At 36.8% G+C, this 26,685-nt stretch overlaps 1 protein-coding gene across 3 annotated transcripts in view; it reads left to right on the forward strand.

The window, feature by feature from the left end:
* heph (polypyrimidine tract-binding protein 1 heph) overlaps positions 1 to 26,685 on the forward strand; it is a 347,034-nt gene that overhangs the window by 290,430 nt on the left and 29,919 nt on the right. For all 3 annotated transcript variants that reach the window (XM_018546685.1, XM_018546692.1, XM_018546697.1), the window contains exon 6: positions 14,307 to 14,444. In XM_018546685.1, the coding sequence (XP_018402187.1) occupies positions 14,307 to 14,444 (138 nt within the window). The remainder of the gene's footprint in view (positions 1 to 14,306; positions 14,445 to 26,685) is intronic.

Genomic DNA, 26,685 nt, shown 5'->3' on the forward strand with positions numbered 1-26,685 from the left:
GTGAGTGGCATGGAAAGGGGTGAGTAAGGCGGACGGAAGAAGGCAGGTGAGAAAAGAGAGTTGAGAAACGGGAAAGATACAATGCACGAGGCGTCTCATAGAAACAATGCAACGCGTCGTAGATCACCCGAGACACCCTCCATTAAAAATATTACACCATCTTTTTTTTACCCGCGCATAGCCATCTTTCGAGCTCCGTTGCCGCATGCCCTTCTCTGTATCCCCAGTGGCCGGCGGCTCCATCTTTCCCTCCGTAGTCACCCTGCTCCACTTTGGTTAGCAGCCGCGACAGGTCCGAATAACAATGTGCCATTGTTAGACCTACATTCACTGTATCGAGCTCTGAAATATGTAAACCATGAGGATCGTCGCGCTACAGAGACCGAGTCCTCTCCACGCACCCTTAAGCCGAGCGCGCGCCCCTCGCTTATCCGATCCCTACGAGCGAGCTTCATCGCCAGAGGAAATGTTGTTTTCGCATCCACCCACTCGGACAAAATTTTGGCCCGACAGAGAATATCTATCTCGCGGGACGAACGAAACGCCGGCGGATATTATCTTGTAAGAGATCATACTTTATCTCTTTTATGTATACAACAGCTGCTTGAAATGGATTGAATTTTGTAATATCGATCATCATATATATTATTTTTGAAATATAGTTCATTCGTCAATTAATTGAATAAGTCATTTTAGAAATCTCACGTGTTAATTTTTGTCAATAAAATATTAGAGAATTTAAAATTAAATATAATAAATAGAGAATAATTTTTTTCAAAAACCACATTAATACTCAATAATGAATCACTTTAGTATATTGAAAATGTATAATATAAATCTTTATTATCTTAAGAAATCTGTTATTTATAGAATGTCTTAATCAAAAAACTATATTGTGTTATATATTTACGAAAAAATGTACTTTATTCAGAACAATATAAATCAATATATTTTAAAAATTAGTTTATTTTTTATAAGTTTGAAGTGATATATTTTATTCATATAATGTACGAAATAATGCATTTTTACATATTTTTGATTATTTTACAATTACTACAGTCGTAAAACGTAGAATATTTTTTTTAGTTTTACGAAAATAGCTTTTTTACTTATGAAATTTTTGAAATAATCAACTTAATTTGTGAATATAGCTGTCAATTTTATTTTTATTATCGAAAATCAACTATTTTCACATGTTAAGTTCGAATCTTATCCTGCCTTTTGCCTTTGAACCTTTACATCGGTCGCCTACGAACATATCACATTATCACACGTCAGAAGCGAGAAATTGCATGTAATTTTTTTCTTGACGGTGTGGTGGCCGAAATAGATGAACTTTTCGCTGGCACGCGGAAAAACTTTCCGACATGCCGCAATTCAATAGTGCAGACTGCAATTTAACCTAAACGGCCGTGTAATTTAACGTTCAACATTTCCGACAAAAGTAAACTTTTGCGGGACGGTTGATTAACTTCCGCATCTATTTATTAATTCACGATTCACGAACGGAGTTCTCGGGACATTTTATGAGTACACTTTATCGCGGCTAGCGGCATACGAGTGAGCTCGTTTATCTCAACGTATGCGCGGTATGTCGCAAGAAAAAGTGCGAATATATGCGACTTTTGTCGCAGCTCTGACATCGTAGTTGCATACATCAGCAGTATGCATAATGCCTCGCGTTCGATGTGAAGATAGATATTCATTACTCCGACAATTATAATGTGCGGATGGAACACGAGATAATCGTAATTGCTGACAACGGACGTTATTGCAATCGTTTGCGTAGAGATAATGGACACTGTTATTAGCATGGACACAATAGTTAACCGCACCATTCAGATCATTCGATGAAATACGACGTTATGTGACCCGTTATTGTGACCGAAATGTTAAACAGATAAAGGGAGGAGGGAACCGTATATTTAACTCTCATTAAAGACGTATACGCAAATGACTCGCGACAAAAGGGGAACCTTCTCTTCTATTTCGCCACGAGTTAAAGGCATAAACGGTGCCGACCTAATCCATCATTTTTATACATTCGACGTTCTTTTCCGCGTCCTCCGTCATATTTCACCTCCTCCTACCCGTCCTCGTCGAAAGAGAAAGAGAGCCTCCCTTTACCGATGGCGAGAAAAATCGAATATTTCCCCGTAACAAATCTGAAAGGTTGCAATCTCCTCTCCCTCTTGCCCAACTGGATGAGTACGACCGTTCCTTTCCCCGAAGCTTTTGTACACCCTCTCTCTCTGCTACCGGATCTCGGTATCGACGGTTTTATACGCGTATCGCGAGGCCGCACACGCAAGCCTATTGGCGCTTTTACCAATACGGAGTGTCGAGGCGAGAGGGTCGCGCGAAGATAGATTGTTCAATTTTTTCCCCCGGAACGTAGAAGCACGAGGATCAAGAAGTAGGAATGTCTTGGGAGCACGTGTCCTCGACTTTTCGACGAAATTCGACTTCACCGCGTGAATTTTTTAGGTGGGAATTATCTCGCTGTTTCGTGGGGTGATTTAGAAAATGTCACGCGTTATGTTGGGGTGAATACCGTAATATCCGCGTGTGTCGGGAGCAATTTTCTAGAAATGCATAATAGATATATTATCGCGATGACATAATGGCAATAAAAAAAAGGAATGAAAATAGAAAAATATTCGTGTGACACGTCACCAACAAAGGAATTGAAGAAAAAGCGTGCGAACGGTATATAACTGGAATTTATATCGTGAATTTTTCTTTTCTTCACAAAATCGCAGCCAAGTACCACATAGTTCGCTGCACGTTTTGATTTCGTTCGGCATTACGAACGCACGATGCGCCGAGAGTAGCCTGCGACGGTTCTGAACGGATTCCCGTGCGGCACGAGTGGCTTTGGAGGTGCGGGAGGGATGTGACGTGGTGGAAAAGGGGTGACGCTACAAGCCGGGAAGACTGATTATTCTGACTGCAGAAGAGTCCGTCTGGCTGGGTGGGCCACTCCATCATTTTGACAGCGGCGAATCCCGCTCGTAATGTCGTCCAATGAACGCGCGTTCTTTATCCCGCTCGCGAGCGCGAGGTATGTACGAGCATTGAAAAAAAAAGGGGAGGAGGGGAAAAAGAGAGCAGAGAAGACGGAAAAGGGAGAAAGGAAAAGAGGAAAACGAAAATAAAAATCGTGAAAAAGCGAGACTGTCGGGGGTCGAAAAACTCGGCGCGTATAATGGAATACGCGGCGTCGCGCGCGTACCTGAAAGGGAGTGAGAAAACGGTGTCAGGGTTGCGCATGATTGAAATCGATGGCAGTACCATCGACCCAGGCCAACAAATTCTCTTCCAAACTACGCGCGGTAACGCCGACGTCGTTAACGGCGCCGACGCGAACCGGAAACACGGTACAAAGACCAGTATCGGGCCGCGAGATCGAGCCGTGAACGAATTTAATGGATGGAATTTCATTTGATGGAATCGCATATGGGAGTTTTTTCCGCTCGAGGCGCTTCCTCGTGTCGTCTGTCGCATGATGCACGGAGATCAGGGTGAATTGGATTTGACCCGAAATGGACGTGCAAAACGCATTGGGGATATAACAAAAATCAAAACATTGTTAATGCACTTACGATTTAAATATACGATTCTCTTCACTCAGCTTCTGTGATATTTTTTTCCGATTCATGCATCTCGAGAATTTCATTAGTGAAGTGAAACGAAATATATTAACTTAGTATACAGAAAAAGAATTAGTATCAAAGTAAAACTAATAAATTCTAGTTAACGCAATCACAGTATATAAGCAACAATTTATAATCTTCTTAAAAGATATAATAGTTTTAAATTTTGATAATATTATAACTTTATTTTACTATATATATAATGATAGTCGTATCTAAAGAGCACAATATAATTGTTTTAATGTTAAAATTCTCTTTTGATATTTTAAAAAATTATATCAAGCAACGTAAATAGAAGTGTTTTTATTCTATCTCCGATGTATGTTAAACTTTTGTTCAATTTCTTCCAAATATAATGTATTTTTTTAAATATTTTTTTACAATGCAACGGAATTGGAAAAACAGTAATCTTGGTTACAAAGTATTATTAAATTAATATTAACATTTTGAAATAAAAAATAAAAGAATTAATATTTTAAAAACTTTTAATAATTTACTTTGATAATACAAACAGCTTACTCTAAAAAATAATTTGTTAAAATGAAATAGTTTAATTTTAATTAAAAAATTATGATAATTCTCAAATTGGAAATATGTTTTATCTAATATTTTTTTCTTAATTTATAGAAATTATTATCGAAAAATTAAAAAATATATTTTTCTTGGAACACTGTTAAATTCATAATGTCAAATTATACTCATTTTCAGTTATTATTAATCATTTCTACAGGTCGCCACTTTTTCTACTCATCATAATTTAATTAAAACGATGCAGTTAAACAATTTAATAAAATATATTTTTGACTCGAATTTAGTTTATTATTTACTAAGTACATACGTTATGACGAACGTTGTTTATTTTGAAACTAACCACAGAAATGGATTGACTTCCATTTTGACACATAAAGTTTAAAAATAGGAAATATTTTATATAAGTCGAGGAATGACCACTGATCGTTTAATATTGACAATAAACATATAAAAAATGTCTTCATACAAGTAAATTATTTCTCTGTTTAATTTTATACAATATATTTTTATAATAACATAAAAATATTTGTTTCTCTTTGTACACAGAGCATTTTTTAAATCGTCTACAAAGTAGGACTGAGATTGTTTTCTCTCTAGTTTCCTCCGCTATTTCGGATTTAAGCGCGGGCCGTCGCTGATGAAGTCCGTCCGATTACTTTTTATTTCGCGCCCTTCGCTGTCCATTAGCCGTGATATACACGTCGGCTCCGCGCCGCCGTCACGGTCGCATCCCCCGTGTACGTATACGAGCGGAAATTCTATCGCCGCGCACCGGCCGATGAATTATTCAGGAAAAATTTTTGCGCTGTGCTCGTGTAACGAGCGCACGGCACTCTTTCCGCGCAGTTTTCTTATCGTGCTCTTCGTCGTTTTTTTAAACGACGCCTCTCTGCTTTCCTCATTCACGGAACATTCTGCGGATAGCCGTATTCCGACGTGTTATCCTCGCTCGTTTCGCCAAGAAATCGCGGAACGTTTCCCGGCAATCCACCGCTGCTTCTCGCTTCCAAGTGTTCATTAATTCTTAATTCCTTCGTTCCGCCTTCGAGCGCATGTTGCACCGCGAAAGGAGTCGTTTCGTATTCCCTCGGAATGAAGTTAAACAATGTATCGTGGAATAATCGTCGGTGATATTAATTAGAGATTAGTAAAAGAGAGAGAGAGAGAGATATATATATATATATATATATTTGTTAAGATCTTTATCGTCTATTTCCTGAGAAGTATAAGATTACACAAGAGTGTCAGGGGAAATCTCTCGCTAGTTAATACGAAGAACTTATTAAAATAAGATCATAATTAAGCGTCAAATTTTTAGGTACTTTTGACTGATGGGTTCTCGAAATACTATATTCTCATAATTAAGTAATTCAAATCTAATAGGATACCGCAACTCCGCGTCCGAGTCCAAACGGATTTTCAAGCTATCGGTGATATCGCGGTCTACGAAATCCTCTTATTTTCTCAGACACTATTATTTTCTCGGGCAATTCGATAGAGCAAGTTGAGCGGAAACTTACTCTCGAAATTCTTATTACAGTTCTCATTTCATCGAAATAAATAATTCCCAGGCGAATGTAATTTATTCGGAGATGCGAATCGAACGCAATTAAGCAATAGGGACACGAAAAAATGATAGCAATGGTCGGAGTAACGTTATTAATCATTTTCAGAGGCTGCTGTCACGTTTTCAATAACTCCAACGGCGAGGGGACGTATCATTACTCAAATTCAATGCAATTAAACGAACAGTGTATATCGCTGATCAAATAACTGGTTTCGTACAATGCAAGTCTAAGAAGGGGAACGATATAAAAAAAAAGTCGACGGCCGTCTTACAGTCATTAATCGCCGTCATCTTTTCTATCCCAAATTTGAAAGCATCGTCTTTTTAGCGTGAGATAGCTGTCCGTATTCTATCGTGAGACTTAAAATACCGAGCAGCATTGTTATTTATCACTTTCATCAAATGCCATCCATCGAGTCTGAAACAATCTCAGTTTTTGGAAGAGAGAGAGAGAGAGAGAACTGAAAAGTGAGGAAGGATCTTTGCCGCGAGATCACAAGAATGAAACAAAAACTTGAAAACGCGGGAGATCGGTCCTGAAAGATTCGGAGACAAACTCCGTCGATCGTGTGCCGAAGTTTGAAAAGTCTCAGTCTCGAGCGTGAGTCTAGATTCGCTCGACAAGAAAGATTTATGTAGATCACGATGATGTTAGTGCGTACGGATCGGCTTATTGTACTGCGTGAAGAGCGAGTTGCAAATTTTCAAGTAGACCGAGAAAGATGTCGAGAAAGACATCCGCGGCTCAGATCTTCGCGAAAGATCGCTTGTAAAACTTTAACGTCCGTTTTTGCGCCGCGATGCTTCTAGACGAAGCTTTACGACGTGATTTCGATTACGGCGCCAGGATACAACCACGACTTCGAAAAACATCGCCAAGATCTTGTCGAGTATCGATCGGAAATAAAGATATATTGTACATCGATATTTACTTGCTTTGGAGATAGATACTTAAATCTTCACTATACCTATGTGTAAATATTTGAAAAAGACTTATATTTTCAATTAATGTAAAAAAATATTTTTTATTTTGATCTAATCACCAGTTTTTGATATTGGCCTCAGCAAAGTGCAATGTTTAAGTAGATCGTATTGGGTAAAGTTTTTTATAGGTAATGTTGCTACCAAAGAAATACATAGAACTGTAATTATAATAATAATTATTACTAATATTATAACGGTAACAACTGTAAGAATGGGATCTCATAATTATTTTATCGTGTAATTATAGTCACAAATATCAAACACTTTTCTCTGGACGTAAGGTGGGATGTTCAAGATTAAGAAAGAGAGGGTGAGGATAGAAGTAGGTGGATCGGCTGTAACGAGTAATGGAAGGTTATGGTAATGTTCTCAGTCTCGGCACTCACCGTTAGTTCCGGGGCCGAGCTATCAAAGGAGGATAGAAACTACCCCTAGGAGTAGTTATTTCACCCCTTGAAAGCGGCTTCGGGCAAGTGCATAGTCGCGGTAACGATCCGGACCGAGGCGTTCCGCCGCGGCAATCTCGTAGCCCCTGGAATGCAGGCCGCGCGCGCGTTACGGATCACAACATTCTGGGGCGATACTCGCAGCTTTATCACTTGCCAGTCTATTTTTAGTGAAACTCACAGAGATACGCAATATAGGTGAACCCTTAGGGGAGAGACAGATCATTTTTCCTCTTGTAATGTGTCCGGCTGTTCATAAAATGAATATTAAGAAAAACGTATAAGAATGTGAGAATTGTAAATGTAATGCGAGTAGAATATGAGCTGTAGACGTGAAAACATTTGACTGATTAAAGACAGAGAAGAATCAGGGAGAGATAGCAAATTGTGATCGGAAATAAAAATGTTTTAAGGCTTTTGTTAAGCTCAACTTTCTCAGATTGTGACGTCAAAAGCGAGAAAATATAATAAAGATTCTTGCAAAATATATTAATATGGAAATACGTTTCACAGTAAAACAACACTTAAGTAATCCGATCGAACCGGCTTATAAAATATACTGAAAATTCTTCTTTTGTTTTGTTAATTAATAAATAACCATATATCTGAAAATGAATTATGCATAAACAAAAACAAAATAAGCTATATTCTCTGATAAAATGTCAAATTAATATAATATATGGAAATAAATATTTAATTTCTCCTCGAAACAGGAAGACAATTTTCAATGTATTTTATAAGTCTGTATTGATTGCAAATGATGTTTTATTGAAAAATATTTCTATTCAAATATAATTTGCAAGAAATTTTATTGTGCATTTTCTCGCTTCTGACGTCACAACAGGTATGAAATAATAGTGATGAGTGAACAAGAGCTTTAATTATATCGCAAAACTGAAAATGAAAAATAAAGTTATTTATGATATTTTAAAAGACCAATTCCAAGTTGTATGATATATTACTACAAGGATGGATAAAATAATTGTCGATAATGCATGACTATATCAGATTTATGAATCAATTATCTCTTATGGGTAATAATCTCGCCATTTAAATGTCGGTAAATGTAAGAATGTGGAATAAAAGATGAGACATTTTTTTGCATTATAATTTTTATTATTTGAAAATTGTATATCTTGCGATGGTTAAGTCACCCCGTATATCACCGGGTTTGCCGAGCACCGTAAAGTATATAGCGGCAGCTGCCCGTTATTTCTCTGAGATTCTATTGTACGATTCACGATAACAATAATTAGGATTATTATTTCACGGCGGGAGTTTCGAACGGGAATTGTAGTTTTCGGATGGAAGACTCCTTCTTCCTCTTCTGAGGATCTTTCTTTAGCGGCTTAAAGAACGGCTTTAATTGAGCCTCTCTAGACCGCGCTCGCAGATGGTGACTTTATTATCGACATTCAGTATAATTAAGTCGGTCTAAGCGGCGGGAAGGTAGTGGATCTCTTCCGCCTTGCCGTCGTAATCTACAAGTACTGGAACGTCCATCTTTTAATGTTATATTGACGTTTCTCGTTGAACAATAAAAGACGTACTTTTACTGCAAAAAAATTGAGGAGAAAATGTATACGAAATAAAAAAAAATATTTTATTTATTTAATTGCAATTCGCATTCGGAGCCGTCGCACGTAATTAAATAATGCATAATTTATAGATACGCAAATTTTTATTTCATTTGCAACGCGAATTCTGCAAAATGCGTGAATAATTTTCCGCAAAAATGACTGGGAGCTTTAACACGCCGCAGTGCAGTTGGTACGCCATAATTCTAACATGAGCACAATATTATAATTTTAATTAGAAACTATAGTTGATACACTCGTCATATATAAATAGTAAATATTTAGTAGCATACGTTCTCTGTACATACGGCTGTTTATTTCGATATAAATTAATGCGGCCAGTCGTGCAGATAATTCGTAACTAAAATAAGATGATGACAACTGTAACTTCGTTATTAATTTCATGCTACGTTCTCGAGAGCATCGCTAATGGCCACGACGCGATATAATGGAAAATCTTTGAGCACGAGGTCGAGAGATTTATCGCAAATCCGAAGAGTTTATTACGGAAGATGTAGAATATTATCCCGCGGCATAATTAGCCGCGCGCGAAATTCACTGCCGTTCGCGCCAGCAATAAATACACCGGATGGACCTCTCTGGCGCGGCGGCGGCCAAAGAGCTATAAGCACCCCTATATCCTTTACGCGATATTTGATTTTCGTTCCAATAAGCGAGCAAATAAAATTAGATTTTCCAGAAGCGTACTCAAGCCGGAAAATTTCTTTCGCGGCGGGACTTGATGGGATTCCAGGAATCTCTCGATATCGCGTGTCTCTCGTGGAAGACGCATGGTATCGATAAAAAGGATTGCACATCGAGAGAAGGCAGGCGGTCCCGGGAATTCCTTTGGAAAAAAAAAAGATGGAAATGGGGGTCGGTGGGAAGGAAATAAGAGCGAGGAGCGTCGGCGCGAATTTATGTTCCGCACGCATGGAAATTTATAGGCCGCTAATTGGAGGGGTGGGATCGGCATCGAGGTGAAAAGATGGGAAACGGAGATGGAACACTGTGGAGTGCGAGAGGCCGGGGATGTATGCCGCGCAACTTTTAGGATTAATTCCCGGATAAAATGGCCAGCCGCACGCCACCCTTACAGCCGGCGGGCAGACCCGACGGGAGGGGAAACAGCCGTCAGTTAACGTTTGTCAGGCTAATTAATTAGCAGCTGGCTGAACTTTCTCTCTCGTCTCGTCCGTCTTTCTCGCTTTCTTCTCTCTCGATACTGGAATGTCAAAATTAATCCTTCCTTCTTAAGAAAGCACTGCGATCTCGAATATTATCCATCGCGAAGGGTCATCAGGACATGAATTTTGCCGAGCCACTTTATTTATGCCTTTAGTTTCATGTCAGAGTGATTTAACGGTGAAATAGCTCTCAGTTAGCATTTGCTGCAAATTATTCATATCGCAAGTAAGCGCAAAATTAAAAATCAGCAGATAGCTGTGCTTTACCTTTAACTTTTTACGAGGCAACATTTGCCTCATCTCGATCTCGTTCAGATTATTCTTGACATTTCCAGTTGCTCTCATTCATTTTAATTTTTTTATCCTGCTTAATCTATATTCAGTTCTTTTGTAAAACATTTACATTTGCAGTTAGTAACACTAGTACACCATGAACATTGCAGGGCCGGAAGCCGTTTCGGATCTGAGCGGAAACTCGACTAAATCGCGAACGCACGATGCAAATAAAATTGCTCATAAAATTATTAGGGAGTACGGCGATAATAATATCCGCCGTGTTTGCGATGAAGTCTCGATCTGCTTTACATCGCCGTTAAACGAACGCACGCATGACGCGTTGAGGTGTAACTGAATTACGCGTTAAAAAGTGGCGCTGGAGCGTAGCCGTCAAAGATGGAAACGTTGTTACAAATGATGGTTGGTTGATGTGAAGAGAAACGAGGGCGCGATGAGGCAAGGTTTAGCACGCTCGTAAATTCTCTGTAAGATCTTACGCGCACAGCGAAGGAAACACTGGCCATTTAACTATTCATTTAGCCTCGATATACTGTCTGCGAGAAACGATTCGGTATAACTTTTTACATAAAGATTCACACGTTGCTGCTAGCTTTTTCTTCTTTTCTAAGAAAATATGTCTGAGAATTATGAAACATTTTTATATGCGCGATATATTTTTTTTTTCTTAGCTCTCTTCTTCTTCTTCTTCTTGATACATCTTGAGACGTTTAACATGATTACAAAGTTAAAAGAAAAGACGTTATCAAACTCATATCTTTTTCAAAACAATAAGTATTTAAGGACTATAAAAAGACACCTAGATTTTTAATATTTTAATTCGTCTGAGGACGTATATTCAACATCATTGCTGCAAAAACGAAAGCTCTTGCGTTTAAGAGCGTCTCTTGAAATAGAATTTTACTCCCTCGCCGTGCACTCGGGTTATTTCTTCCGAATTGTTGCGATCATCGTTCGCCGCTGAAGAAAACTATATTCTGTAGCTTTACTTCTCACTTTTATGTCCTTTCTCAACGTGTCGTATTTTTGAGGTCAGGACATTGCGGTTAAACATTACACCTTCTGAACGTAGCATATCCGCGATTACGTTTCTTCCGTGAAGATGATACTATAGTATTATATATGTTCTTAATTGAGTTAGTCTTTTCACTTGTTTATCGGTTATTCCAAAAGTCATAAGATCATGTTTTGTGAACACACAACTAAATAACGAAAGCCTACTCGGTATAAGCTAGATCTCTCTGAACATTTTAGTATGGATTTTATATTATATATCTAATTTTGCAAACTGCGCGCCGAAATATCTTCAGCCTCGACATGCAGTCGTAAACAGAACTAAAGTAGTAGTATACCTATCAAAAATTAAATTGACAGTAGTTTAAATAATATTGATAATAAACATCTTAAAAACAGTAAATAATTGTGAAGAATATTCTTCAACTGGGATTCAAACTCGGATCTTCCGAATTCCATATTCGACTATTTAGGCTTTGGTAATTGTCACTTGTTTCAGAAAATTGTGATTAAATTAATATCCATAATATTTTCAAATGCTAATAAATTGGAAAACAATCAATAACATTCAATATGTTGTTAATAACAGTAATTTTAATTGAAATGTAAAAACATGAAATGATCGTTTACGTAAAAAAAATAATTTTTTACACTGAAAGAATGTACTCAATTTTAATAAATTATTTGTTTGAATAGTACCAATTAAATTTACTAAACATGAAAATATATTTATATTTAGTACAGACACCATCAATTTCATTTAACTCCCTATTTTTTAAATAAATATTTATTATTATAATTTTTTTTTCTCATTGTTCTCTTCAAGTTACAGATGTGTATATTGATATTATCATAGAAAGTGGTATGTGAAGCTGTGTGTATTTATTCTTTATTCCAATCTTATCCGAAACGGCTTGCCATATATAGAAGACAGTAACACGAGCTATAAATAATAATCAATTCCTCTTTACACCTTGTTCTTGTTTTATTTATTCGTCGGTTAAAGCTGTTCTTGTATCTACCTATAAAATGTCCATGGAGTTATATTAAGCTTGTATCAGACTAGGGATTTAGGTTGTGATTCGCGCCCGATTGGAATTTAATTACTCAAAAGAAAGAAAACGGATTACGTATTAAGTTTAGCGAATTTTATTTTGATTGGTGAAATTCCAATTCAGTCTGTAATTTGATACGGGGTTTTACATAAAGTAGCTTAAAATTAATTTTCTCTTAAACGCATATTTAAGAAATCTTTGCGAGAATCATTAGCTTAGTATCTGCATCTAAAAATTCAGGTATTCTACGACTTTGCGCGAACTAGGAAACGAGACCATTTCTCGTCATCGTCGTGGAAATTTTGTTAGGATACTCTACTCGAGAGAAGTTATTTTTACGAAGTCAGATTTAGGAGCCTCGCTCGGGCGGGTGCCGCGCTTTAATCTACATCGAAATTCTAATGTGGCGCGTTTCTTTAGCATTTTATGCTAATGCTTGCCGCGTCGTACCCCTTTAAAGTTCACTTTGACAGCTTTACCGGCAGCGGCAGCTGATGAAAACGGCGACGGTTCGCGAGACGTATTTCATACGTGCGAAAGATAGGAAGAATGAACTTCCGCCAAATTTCTACAGCATGACCTTAAATTAATTGAGAAATTTATCTTCGGAAGGTCACATATACATTTTTAATTTAAAAAAAATATGATCTCGTTGATATTTTGGTAAATAAATTTTTTGCAGCGAAGAAATATTGCCTCAAATTTTCTCAAAGTGAAGATATATGATGTATTATTGTATTTATACGTTCTATATACCTAATGTTTCACATTCAATTATTTATCTAGTCGAAATGTAACGCATCAAATAATTATCTTACAATTATTATCTTGTAAGTTGAGAAGACGAAATCTTGTAAATTGATTATTGTAGGATTTGTAGCACGTTGCCACGATTTCTTTTCCAATCCACTTCTCTTTCGATCTAATATTAGGGTCGAACTTACCGGGTGTTTCACTCAGCGAGACTCAGAAAGACACGGTTCCTTTTAATAACCCAGCAGCGCCATCGTCCATTATACGGCTCTCACTTACAAAGTATAATGTCTCCTCGTTTTTACACTTAGTATGCGTCCAATTTTAATACTCTTGCATCTATTTTCGTTTGCTCTCTCGCATTTCTCTCCATTTTTCTTCTGACGCTCGCTCTTTCTGCTTCTCACTTCAAAGAAATCATTTTCTATTCCGCTTCATCACGCTCAGCAGACACGCCGAGAGAGAATTTCCGTGATCTGTATATCGTGCGAAGAAGGAGGATCATGCATCGCATCGAAGTCAGTAAGGTCATTCATGATGTATTCTTTAAACCAGGAAATTTTCAATTATTTTACTTCTCCGATACAATAGCTTTTTTTAATATGATTTAATACAAATTATGTGTATAAATATGTCCTCATTTGTATTACAATTTAGATAAAGACAAAGGTTTTTGTTATTTCCAGAAACTTTTTTATTCCTCTGCAATAAAAGCGTTTCAATTTTAGTCAGTGCAAATAATTTCCCACACATACAAAAGTAAAAAGCTTTGATATTTATTTCATTAACAATTTAATATACGTTTTAAATTTCGTTCGAAATTTATTAATAATCGTAATACGTTACATAACAGACCATTTTTATATCGATGCTTTTAAAGACCTTGAACTGTGTTGGATTTTAAAATAACTATATCGATTATTATTCCTATTATATTATTAACCAATATCCAATTAAAGGCTTATTGTACATAGATTTCTATTATATTAATATTATTATTATTATTATGCTAACAACAAAACAATTAATATAAATAAGCCTTTAATTATTCGCCTCTATACGAAGTCTTAAAAATACAAAAAGGCCAAGTTCGACGAAAATTACTTTGTCTAGTAAGTGTACCATTCGAAACTTCGGCAATTTGTATCTTCAGTACTTTGGACGACGCGTAAACGTCGATCGCAATTAGTTTGTTCCTTCGAAGTTTGCTTAATTCATCTCCACTTTTCTTCTCTGTTACAGAATTCGAACAACCAGGTCGCGATTGCGGGACAAAATCAGGTATCCGGACCTGGCGAGACCCAAGGCGGACCCAACACCGTACTCCGAGTCATCGTGGAGCATTTGCTCTATCCGATCACCCTCGACATACTTTATTCGGTAAGTGAGCAACAGTAGTGCCACCCGGTACGTGACGGTCGGTTCATTTATTATTTCTTCGTTTTATATTGAAAGCGGTCGCAGTCGGTACGTTGAATGCAGTATCGCGTGTAATGCGACGATGAATTATATACATATTCAAATACATACGCGTATGTATGTTAGGAAGGGATGGAAATTTTTCACGAGTTTCTACGTGACTGCGGCGTGTTGCAGGAATTTTTTTGAGAATTTTTTTATCCGTTCAGATTAGAGAGACAGAGAGAAAGGGAGAGGGGGAGGGGGGGAGAGGGAGAGAGAAAACTCGTGGACTCGACTGTCGTAAAATTATGAAAACAAAAGAAAAATATAACTCTGCATGCAAACTGTGTGTTTGCGTGTTACCAATGAAGGGAAAGTGTGTCCCTAATTGGAGGACGCAGGGAAACGAAAGGGCTAACGTAATTTAACTTCGACGGAGGTCGTCGCCGAAAAACATCGCGCGCGCACCGGGAGTTGAATTAGTCGAATTTCACAGACAATCCCGCGGTCGTTAACTCGCTCACGGATATTTGATCAACGTTTACAAGTCGGGCGTGAATTCCGCTTGATTAATCCACGCGGCGCGCGGAGTTGCGGCCGCGGCGAAGTTACATCGCGCTTTACATATTGAGTGCCTCGTTGCGAGCGGTACCTCGGCGACTGTTTGTAGTTTTAAAATTGAATATACGCCGGTAGCTTCGCCAAGATAACTGAATTCTAAATAATTGATTGTTAAAATTATAGAATAATCTTCCTGCGAACGCCGGAATTGTTGGGATTTTGCCTGGCGCATAGTAATAGACTTTGCGCAATTTTCGTAAGACGCTAATTGCACCTGTCGCGGAATCGACACTTTGCTTTGTTATCGAAATACTTGGAAGATAGTGAATTAAATTGGAGCAGTTCTAAACATCGCGCCGCGATAACAAGATTTACCTATGCAGATTCATGTAAATACGGGTTGTAAAAGTAAATTTATCACGAAGAAGCGAAAGATAATCAAATAAAAGAATTTTATAGAATAACAAAATTGATAGTCTCATATTTCTGTATAGCTTTTTCACAACTCATTTTCGTCGACGAATACGCATTTAGCATACAGTTTAAATATAAGAAATAAAGGAATATCAAGAACGTAAGAAATAAGTAAAAGAATTTTATAGAATAATCAAATTGATAGTCTTATGTTTTTTTTTTTGCAGAGCTTTACGTTCATATTCACATTTCACTTTTATCGATAAATGCACGCATTATTGTCTTATGAAAGTGAGGTGTGAATACAAATTCAAAATTCTATCAATTTGATTATTCTATAAAATTCTATTATTGAATTATCTTCTTTTGTTTCTCCTTTGCGATCAATTTACTTTTACAACGTACATATATTAGAGGATTACGGCTTCGGAAAGTAATCCTTCGTAACTTTAAGACTTTTTTTTAATTATTTTTACTTGTAATTTCCTCGTTCATGAAAATAAAACACCTCGTGATCTTACAAGGGGCGCACTAATGCACGAGACGAAGGGGCGCACTATTTTTCTCTTGATAGGAAAACAAAGGAGCAAATATTGCTGGTCATCATTAAGGGAGGCCTTATCCCCGAGGATACTGGATAACGGGATAACTGGAGTGCTTCCGGTCTGGGTTGAGTGGCCCATGCATTTTTAAGCGTGCTCAATAGCGCAGCGAATAATATTCTCGATGATGATAGTGTACATACACGAAAGCCATCCTTTCTTTCACAAGTTTGTGAAAACAGGATGTTTACGCTTGCCACTCCGTCCTTAATCGGCGATATTATTTTTACATCGGTAAAACGAGCAGCAAACAAATTCTTTGCTAATAAATTTTTATTCGCGTTCGTGACAAATTTTTATTGTCTCACTGAATGAATGCAACGATAAATTGAAATTGCCGGGAAATATGAACAGTCATGTTGAAAACAGACAGCAATACAAAATTCATCTCATTGACAGTATTCCGAAAATTGTCGAAAAATGTAGTTCACAAATTACGATTATTATTGAAAAACGTTTGCAGAATTCATATTATGTCGATCGCGGCGTAGAGGATTTTTACATTTCTTCGAATTCCCTTTTGAGAAATTGTGAATGCGAAATGGCGCGTAAAGAAACTATCTTTAACACTATCGATTTATCCGGAGCGTCTGGAATATAGGGTGGCGTTTCTTTTTTTTTTTTTTCTCGCGTGGAATCAGGTCGTTGCGAAACGGAGAGTAGCACGGGAGCCGCGCTAAGCCGATAATGGACCGGGCAGAAAACATTCCCGGATTACCAATCGACGATTGGCCGGCTACATGTTCAGCCGTGTGTAAGTAGGCTTATACCGACGGTTTTGGCAGGAGCGGAACTGGATTTGTGTCTGGCTGTTCGCGACTTGTAATCAGCTCGGGAGATTAACCCGCGTCAAAGCTACCCACCTGGAGTTTACTTATTGTTCAGACGGAACCTTCGATCTGTTAGGGTATCGTATGATTTGTGCTATATGTATATATAAAAAGAAAGTGCTTGTCATACGGACTGACACTTATCTTGAGAAATCTGGATGAACCGTGAGATGAAAATACTAATTCAACTTGATGAAAATACGAGCCAGAGAGATGAACATTTAACTCTACACTCGAGTTTCACTGTACGATTAATGCCCGTTTTTGCCAACGTAGATTAACTTTAATTTAGATTCAACTTACTCTTCATCTTTTTTTAATTCTTGAAAAAGATGTAAAGTTAGTTGTACCATTAAAATTAAACTACATTGGTAGAAATGGAATTAGTGCGAGAGAATTACATATCAAAGCTCGTTTATATAAGTTGTTTGTCTGAGAAACTTTGAAATTTTAATTATTTAATTTTACCCTGTACTTTGAAATTTTAACGACGCGAATGAGTTTATTGGATACATTCTGCACGTTCTGTGCGTAGCGCGCGCTTTGCCGAAGTCTGATCAAAGCTTGACTTGTTCTACTGGATATAATCCGATACGGCGCTTTTGTGGAAAGCGTATGTTTTCTTCTTCCAAAAGGGATTAAGCATTGCTTCGAAATTCTTGATTTATCTCTACACTTATATATCTTTATATTTATTATCACGTTTTTTATAACGTTGAAATATGATAATAATAAATTGGAGATTATGATATAAATTATGTGTATTATATGATAATTATGCAGATACTTTCGAGAATGCATTTGCATTTAAATGTGTAAAAAGTCACACATATTACGATGTATATTTCACTATGTTAATTTTATTATCCGTTTCTTTTTAAGACAAAGAGAGCTTCATGAAATTTCCATGTGTCTCCCTGGATTTCTCCTAACTTTGCTGAAACAGTCGCAAATGCAGTTTCCCCAGTTTTCGCGTTCAGGACTTCGATTGTTTCTTCTGGCCGAATTGAATTTTAACTTCGTTCTTTATTTGTTCCCGGTTTGTTGCTCGGTCGCCGCGACCTCGCGCGATTAACCGACCGCCTCTGGCGGCGAAGCCAATTTACGTGGCGACGGTGGTGTTTCTTCCACCCCCCTCTCGTGTCTCTCCGTCTTAGAAATCCTCCTTCGATATTTAACTTTACGGTCTCCCGAGCCGAGGCGGCTAAATGCCGCGAAAAGTCTGCACTCGCGAAGCGGAAACTTCTCGCGCAACCCCGCAGGAAAGAGAAGAAAGGTTGCGTCTTGGGAGAATTGTGAGAAAGGGATGCAGGTGTTTAGGCGCGTATTCTCGGTGTGGGAAACGGCGCGGCTGTAAAAACTTTGTAATCCAACCGATACCATTAGTCGACGTCCTTACGAAAATTCTTAATGACCCGTGAGTAAGAATGTGTCGCGCAGAAAAAAAGGATTGAACTTATGGAGTTTTCTTTGCAGTTTTTCCTCATTATTAGGGATCGAGTTAACATACAATAATTTTAATGAATTGCAGTATAAGCTCTAGGGCCGGGCAGTTTAATTAACAGGGTAATTATTTTGCGGCTTTTTGTATTTAGTATTAGGATTAATATTTTATATATTAATATTATTTAATGAATAATATATCGATACTAATAATCGAGCTGTATAATGAAAATGCGTGCTTTCTCCAGCATCAAATTAACTGTTTACAGAAATTTGTTTTGTATTAATTTTAAATACGTTTTGTTTAAAAAAAAAAAGTTAGAGTGCGTGGTAGGTGGTTCTAAGAATTCTTCTCTAAATCCGATTACAAGATCGGCGGTGGATGGAGAAACTTGTGAAACGATGGCAACTCGAACGAGTCGTTTCTTCGCAGTAATTTCTGCTCTGCGTCTTTTCTCCACTGTGCGTCAGAAGAGTACATCGCATTTTTTTTTTTCTAGCTATCACCCGTGAAACTCCATGCGGATCTCGAAGGCGCGTCGAAACTTGAATGTAAAACCGGTCGTAACGTTTGCGGATACGCGCGGAACGTAAAGGGAGAGACGGCGGGCTTTTAACATTTACGTCCCGGTTAAATGGTCCGGGAACTCCGTCGAGGTACACGATATAAACTGCCACCTGCTAGGGCCCCAAGTCTGCCACCTGGGACGCCCTAAATCTCGTCTTGTTAAGGCCCCTGTCGCAGTCTGAAATAGCAACCGCAGCATCATTGGCGCCGAATGAAGGGTGATTTCGCAAAATGCAGATTTAATTATCCTTCTTTCATTCTTCTTTCTTCTTCTGAAGCCGTTGATCAAACCAGTCTTCTTAATAAAAAGTTACTTTAAAAAATAGAGCTGATAAAATTACTTTAGCTGAAGTTACTTTGAAATCACATATTACAGAGAGGTTTTAATTTTGGATACTTTTTATTTTATTTTTTCATTGTATGTGTGTGGTTTTTTGTCAAAATTATAATTGATACGTGAATACAAAGTAATATTTAAGATGCTGCTTGGCGAAAAGTATCAAGCATTTGTAATTTTTTTTTCATGTATCTGAAGGAATTCTTTATTTAGTTTTCTATTGATTATCGGTATTCCATATAACTTTAAAGTGTTCTAAAACAAAAGATGAAATTCACAACAAATGCAATAAACCAATTTTTGAACTAAAATGTTAAATAAGATGTCTAGTATTTTTAGTTAAAATTGTATTTATAGATATAAATCCAAGAGATGTATATAAAGCCAGTACAATTCAGCGAAATTATGAAATATATTATTAAAGAGATAAATTTGATATATTTAAAAATCGATGATTTATTCTGACATTACAAATCATTGAAGCTTCATATAAATTGATATTGTGGTTTACATAATGAAAATTATTTGAAATCGTGAATTATAAATGTGAGATGATGGATTTTACAAATGGACCGTCATTTAAATTTGATGTTCAGTAAAATGTTTTCTATACAACACACACACACACACACACACACACACACACACACACAAGAGAGTTCCACGTAATATTTTTTAAATAAAAACCGTTGGTAGAATGATCTGAGTATATAGGCTGTTTCGCGAAACTCGAAACGGCAAAAGCAACAAACGAAACAATGGATATAGTAAATTAATCGCTCGGCGATAGTCGACAGTTTTGCGATGCGATCTCGATGGAGAACGGCGACGGAACCCAAAGAACGGTGACTCGAAAAAAAACCAGGAAGAGAGTGTGAAAATGGGCGATGAAAGGGGAGGGGTCGAAGTTAGCGCGTACAGAGGGCAACATTAATCACCTGCCTCCTCGTCCTGTATGATTAATGGCTGCTAGTAACCGTCTAATGTCTCGGTTCGATCGTTCCAGTTGTTCGTTCGTGTACAAACAAGCGCTCCGGGGCGCGAGTGTTTTACGCCTTGAATCTGTTGAAAGCTTCAACTTCACTAAAATGTGCAATTACAACGATTAACGTTGCATAGATTGAAACGGTTATTGTTTTTAAAGTTGATTTTCTACCGTTATTATTAAAAAATGTTTAATATATGGTTACGTTAATTTTTTATTAAAGTGATGATATGTTAATTAAAAGATAATAATTAATTTAAAAAATTCAAATTGTGCCACAACTGATATAAAAATTAAATTGGAAATTCTAAAAATTCACACAAAAATTATTAAGTATCAAGATCCGCCTTAACCGATTATGGCTCGGTTGACTTTTATTTATGTTAAACATTTCTCAATCTATTTTCACTTAATGTTGTTTAGAAGAAAAAAATAAATTTACTAAGTGTATTTTAATTAATAATTGTACTACAATAATTTAAATTTGCACCTGTAACATGAATAATGTAATTGAATGGGTCTAATAGATTCATCGTCAGTTCCGGAGGGATATAATTGTACGAGTTCAATAGATCCACGTCAGCTCCGAAGGGTTAAACATATATCATGAGTATCGATGCATTCGTGACTATATAAATTCTACATAAAGTACCTCGTTGTGCAGGATGACAAGGGCGTTTCGCAGTAATCGACGAAGTTTCACGATATTTATCTCGAGTTTGCTCTGAATTACGCCCTATTCCTGTTGTTCATGTTAATGGAGGGTGAAATTGCGTCATTGAAAGTGCGGACTTGCGAAGGGAAAAATGGACGAAAACAAAAGATGATTTTGGCGACGATATCTTCGATAGCATTGTGTTCTTGCCGACACAAGGATATTAAAAGTTATCTCGCTAATGGGCAACGCCTATGACACAGCTTTTGAAAGCCTGCTTGTGGCCTGTACGGCCCTATAGTTACATCAGAATGCATTTTGTAGAGATTAATAATGCAGCCGGCATTAACAGTTCCAGCTTATATATCGCATCAGCCACGCGGCAACTGCGCAATATGCACTCTAAAACCTTTTTATAGGATCTGTGAAATTCTCCCACACAGGTTACAAATAAGTTGATATAAATGTAATTGTTTCCATTAATTATCGAATATAATTATTTCCATGAATTCTTTTACAATCAAAAACTTTTAAAAGATACGGAAAGCTTCACATGACTTTTTTTTTTTAGAAATGCTGCTGCCTAGAACCGATTTTACAATGTCTTTCTTTCTTTTTTAGAAACAAACAGCCTTAACTAAAAAAATTAGATTTATTAACCATTATTTTGAAGCAAGATTAATATCGCTTGTATATAATATGAATATATATTACATATGATTGATTTAAAAATAGTCTTTTTTCTATAGACACCGCATGATGTTAAATTCACATCTATATTTTTTAAAATGTATGTTATTAATTCCTGCAACTTGATCTCATAAAAGGACTCAATTTTTCGTACGTTGGTCTCACAATAGGGGGAAAAATCCATTTCGCCCGTCGACAAATACCCTCGTCCTAATCGCGAGTAGCGGACTCCTTTCGAGTCGAGAAAAATTGATCTCGCGCGTAACTATAATTGCACGACTCCCGAACTGCAATCGTTGCGGCCACGATACGAAACATATTTCCCGAAAGAGGAAAAATCCGCGCAACTTCCAGAGAAACTTTCACGGAAATCCCTATCCATTTCTTGCGGAAGTCCGCCTGCCGCGACGCCCGGCGACGGGAGGCAACGGGAGAGAGGGAATAAGTTCGAACCTTTTCGCCCGCAAACTCCGACCTGCCGTCAGATATCGGAACACCCTCCCGCTGTCGTCGGGTGCCCCTCTCCTCCCACAAGCCGTCGTGTCTAAATGAATAACGACGGATCGCCGCGATGCGGGAATTGCGTTGCCGCTATCACCGTTATTGCATTACGGAAACCGCGGAGACACCGACCGGCAGCGGGCCGATAATCGAGCACGCGAATTAATAACTGTTACATCAATCAATACCCCGGCGGTAATGGGCAGCTTTTGCGGAATGGGGATGGGATGAATGCGACGAAATGGGAGGAGTTTGGTCACCTGTAATCCCTCGATACGAGGGAATCCCCGCGGGATCCGTGAGCGATGGCCACCGGCCAAAGGGTCGCGTTCAATTTAATAACGAGCTGTTTCCGACATCTTCTTTCCTCCCCTCCCTCCTTCTTGATCCTATACCTATTCTTTCTTTTTTCGAAAGAAAGATTAAGGAAATCGTTACAACGTGATTACGTCTTCTATACACGTCGTAAATAATATGGGAATTACTTTTTGACGAATTTGTGAACAATTATCTTTTTGACTATGATAGTTATAATTGTGAAAGAATTTTTATAAAAACCAAACAAGTGTATGAAAAATTAAATTTTCAGAAAACAAAAGATTATCCATATTCAAATCGTTTATTGTATAAATATATGGTAATTCTTCTCTGGACATATAATAGCTGTAATAACAAATTGTTTTAGACTTTGATTAATATTTTGAGGGCTTGTTTAAAAAAATAAAAAAATTTCTGAACTCTTGTTTAGTTTTTTAATTTTCTTTTAATTTTATATTCACTATCGAAATCCATAATATAAATTGAATTTTTTTATAACATCAATAATGATAAAGGCGGAGAAAGAATATTATTTGAAGTATAAAACAATAATTCTTTACTTTTTATTTATAAAATTTTACAAATTGCTGTTTTTGCCAACATTTTTTACAAACTCTTATATTTTTCATTTTTTATTTAATTCTTGCCATAACAAAGTTATTCGATGTAACGTTAGTGATAGAGAACGATTTGACGTCATAACCTACATATTTTTAATGGATTTATTTGATTATTGTAGATTTTATGGTTTTTATGGGTAATCCTTCAATTTTTGACATGCTTTTCTGTCTGGGCTATTTAATTATTATTATGTGTTGTATATTTATGTACATAAAACATTGGAGTGTTTAACTCTGTAGTTCTATGCGATTAAATCTTTATGAAAATATTGACTGAGAGAAGCTGATTTCGCGAGTAGAATAATGGAAACATCTAGTATATTCATTCTGGGTTATGGGAGTAAATTTGCGCGTCCGAGTCGGATCGAAGGCCACGCTCGAAATATGTAGAGGAATGTTTGCAGAGAAGAAAGGAATGATTCCCTTTCTGACGAAATATCGTATGAAATTGTTACACTGGCGATGCATTTCCGTGCGTTCCATTCATTTCTCAATGGTAACAATCCTTGGAGGATTCCAGGTCAGTTTCTTTATTGATATTAATCCTCGTAATATTACAGACACGACTATCAACTCTTCGCTTGTTAATATTACCTGCATATCCAAGTTCGCGTAGACTGTTATAAACTAAGGTGAATGAAATGTAATATCTACAAAAATTTCCAAATATATCTCAAATCAAAATTATGATAGAACGTTTAATAACAAAGGGATATTCCGATTTTTATCTTTTCTTTTATATATACATTTTTTCGTTTAAATTATTTATTTCTCTTCTCTACTCTTAATTTAAATTTAATTAATTCTCTTTCTTAATTTACATTTTCGGAAATAAACCGGAATGTCAAAGATGCAACGCTGCGCACCGTTCTGTCAAATAGTGACGCGAATTGATTCGCATAGTCGACGTGCCACAGCGAAATAGGGTTAAGGGGGGGGGGGGTCGTGTAAGTGAATTAACGCGAGCACCCTCGAAATAACGCGAATTGGATATCTAACACAGAGTAAACCGATAATCACTTAATCAGATGCATATCTTACATCATTAGAGCATTCGCCGCGAGAATTTGTACAAATTATTGTCTCACCTATATCTGCCATTATGTTAACCTTTGAATAAGTAGATGACTGAAAGATATACGCAAGTTAGTAGATGACACACGTGTGTGCTTAAAAATTTTAATTTTATAATAAAATAATTTTATAATTTATATTTTTTTCGTAAATTTTTTTTAATTATATATGCGCATCGAAAGAAAAAATTGACTGGATATGGCATAGTATTTTTAAATGGTTGCTGAGTAACTAATTAAAAATGCTGTGCCATATTTTATCATCTAATTTGCTGCAGCAACCAATCTTTTCTTTCAGTGTAGACATAATACAAATAAAATAGCACTACGAATTTTTCTTCCGATTCAATATAGCATTTGAAAAAAGAGAATCTGTCTGCTACAGGTACAAGTATAAATATGTTTTGTTGAGAACAAAATTTGTCGCGATAATCCACGACAGTGAATTTCTCTCGGTTACATCGGAGAGTGCAAATTCCATCGACAGATAATCCTCTCAATCGTGAAGACCAGTAAAGCACTCCAAGACAAGCTTAAGGTCAAAATCTCCCTCATCGAAAGTTTTCTCATTATACACGAACCGGAAGTCGCAACAATGGCTATTTCGAACCACGCGGAGTCGCGTACATGTTTTCCTCGTTGCCCTTTCACAGCGCAATTCCATTTCGGCGGTGTAAGTGCGGCGAGCCAGCTGGAAACACAATGCAAGAGAACAGGGGGGACAAATAAAATATTAACGATAGCTTTTGCGAGCCCGCGTATAGATGAGCAAACGTGAATTCGCGTACACAAACGCAATGTCATCGAGATTGCGACGCACAATGCTCTTTGTCCACAATAAACAAAAGTTTTTTAATCAAACTACGCGCCAATTTGAACGTGCCTGTACATAAAGACAATAATTTATAAAAATCAATGAAATGGGAAAATCACGTTCGAGCGTGAGAGACGGTGCGCGGCGAGGCTTGAAAAATCCACTTTATGAAATTAAGAATTGCTATCCTTTTTCTTCCGTAATTTCATCATATGATATTCTATTAATAATTCAGCCGTTATTGAATAATTATATATCCGATTCGCGTAATCGCATATCGAATAACACGTATTTCGAGGCACATTAATTTCATCGCATTACAATCGCTAATATGCGGGGTAGACTCATTCAATTTCAAGTTTCAATTACATGAACTTTAATGAATCAAATCAAATCAAAACTTCACGTTGTGTCGGATGATAATAATTTACGCCTGTGAATCATTCTTAATTTATCACAACTGTGTATATTCCTTTTTCAACGAGAATTTTTACAATTTTTACTTACATGCGACGAGAAAATCAATGGCAGTCCTTCTCATTTTTAATTTAAAATAATCCGATTATCCAATTATTCGATAACGTCTTTTTATTCAATTTCTTCGCAGTTATAGGAAGATAATACGTAATTCCACGCATAACTTGACTTGCGATAATTAAAGAGCGTCATTGATCGGCGCAATGCGCGTTGCTCTCGCGCAGAGTTTCTACCGCGGAAAAATGTTTCGGATCAAACAGAAGCCTCCGATAACTCTCACGGTCGGTCTGATTGCAAAAGTTATAACAACGCCGTGTCTTTCGAGCGTTCGTTCGGCGACGGATGCGGCCGCACGCGTACGCGTATACATACACAGACGTATCGATTGCAGATGTAGAATGCACGCGCGGAATGATTTCCCGCGGGAACCTCTCGAGCGCGCACACAAACGAACTATTCTACACGCACACACACACATATATACAAATATATATATATATAGTCGTGGCTTTAAAAGTATAGTACCGACAACGAAGGGAGAACGTCACGCTTCGCGCGGAAATGTTATGACAGTTTGATTGCGATAACGACCATAGCTTTTCCTAAACTTTTGCGAATCGATTTTGGAAGCTTGCCATTAAATATTCCCCACCCTCTCTATCTCTCTTTCTCTCTCTCTCTCTCTCTCTCTCTCGTCCCATAATTTATATTATATTATTCTATATATTATTAACTCTCGAGAGCTGACGCCTGTAACAAAAATCTATAACACAGTTGCTGGATCTGTATTCGGTGTAAGACTCATTTAATTTATGTTAATTAAAAGGTACTAACTAATTTCAACAAAGCAAAATAATATAACTCGTATAAAAAAATGAATATTAAGTATACAGCCATATATCGAAAATTATTAGATATTCTTATTTTCATAATTTTTATTGAGTAAATAGGTCAAAATGAATATGATAAACAGTTATAAATTCTTTACAACGACGATCAAATTTAATTTGTGAAATTATTATTTCTGTTTGATTGTGTTGCAAATCCGAAAATAAAATCTTGACGGGCAGTCGTATATTTCAGATAAATATATTTAAAATAAATACGTATAGGATATTATTCCAATATTTAAATTTGATCAAAATTGACGCTTCTCTTAGTTGATTTATTCATATAATAATCTTGTTCTAACTTTTTATCAATAGTTTTTTTATTTATTTATATAAATAATTAATATTTAATATTTTATTAATTTTCTATACAAGTGCATTTTACCGATATTCTTCTATAATTATAATTTATAAATCTTCTTTTAAAATACATTTTTCGTGG

Source organism: Cyphomyrmex costatus, unplaced genomic scaffold, assembly GCF_001594065.2.
Source record: "Cyphomyrmex costatus isolate MS0001 unplaced genomic scaffold, Ccosl1.0 scaffold120, whole genome shotgun sequence".
Classification (NCBI taxonomy): domain Eukaryota; kingdom Metazoa; phylum Arthropoda; class Insecta; order Hymenoptera; family Formicidae; genus Cyphomyrmex; species Cyphomyrmex costatus.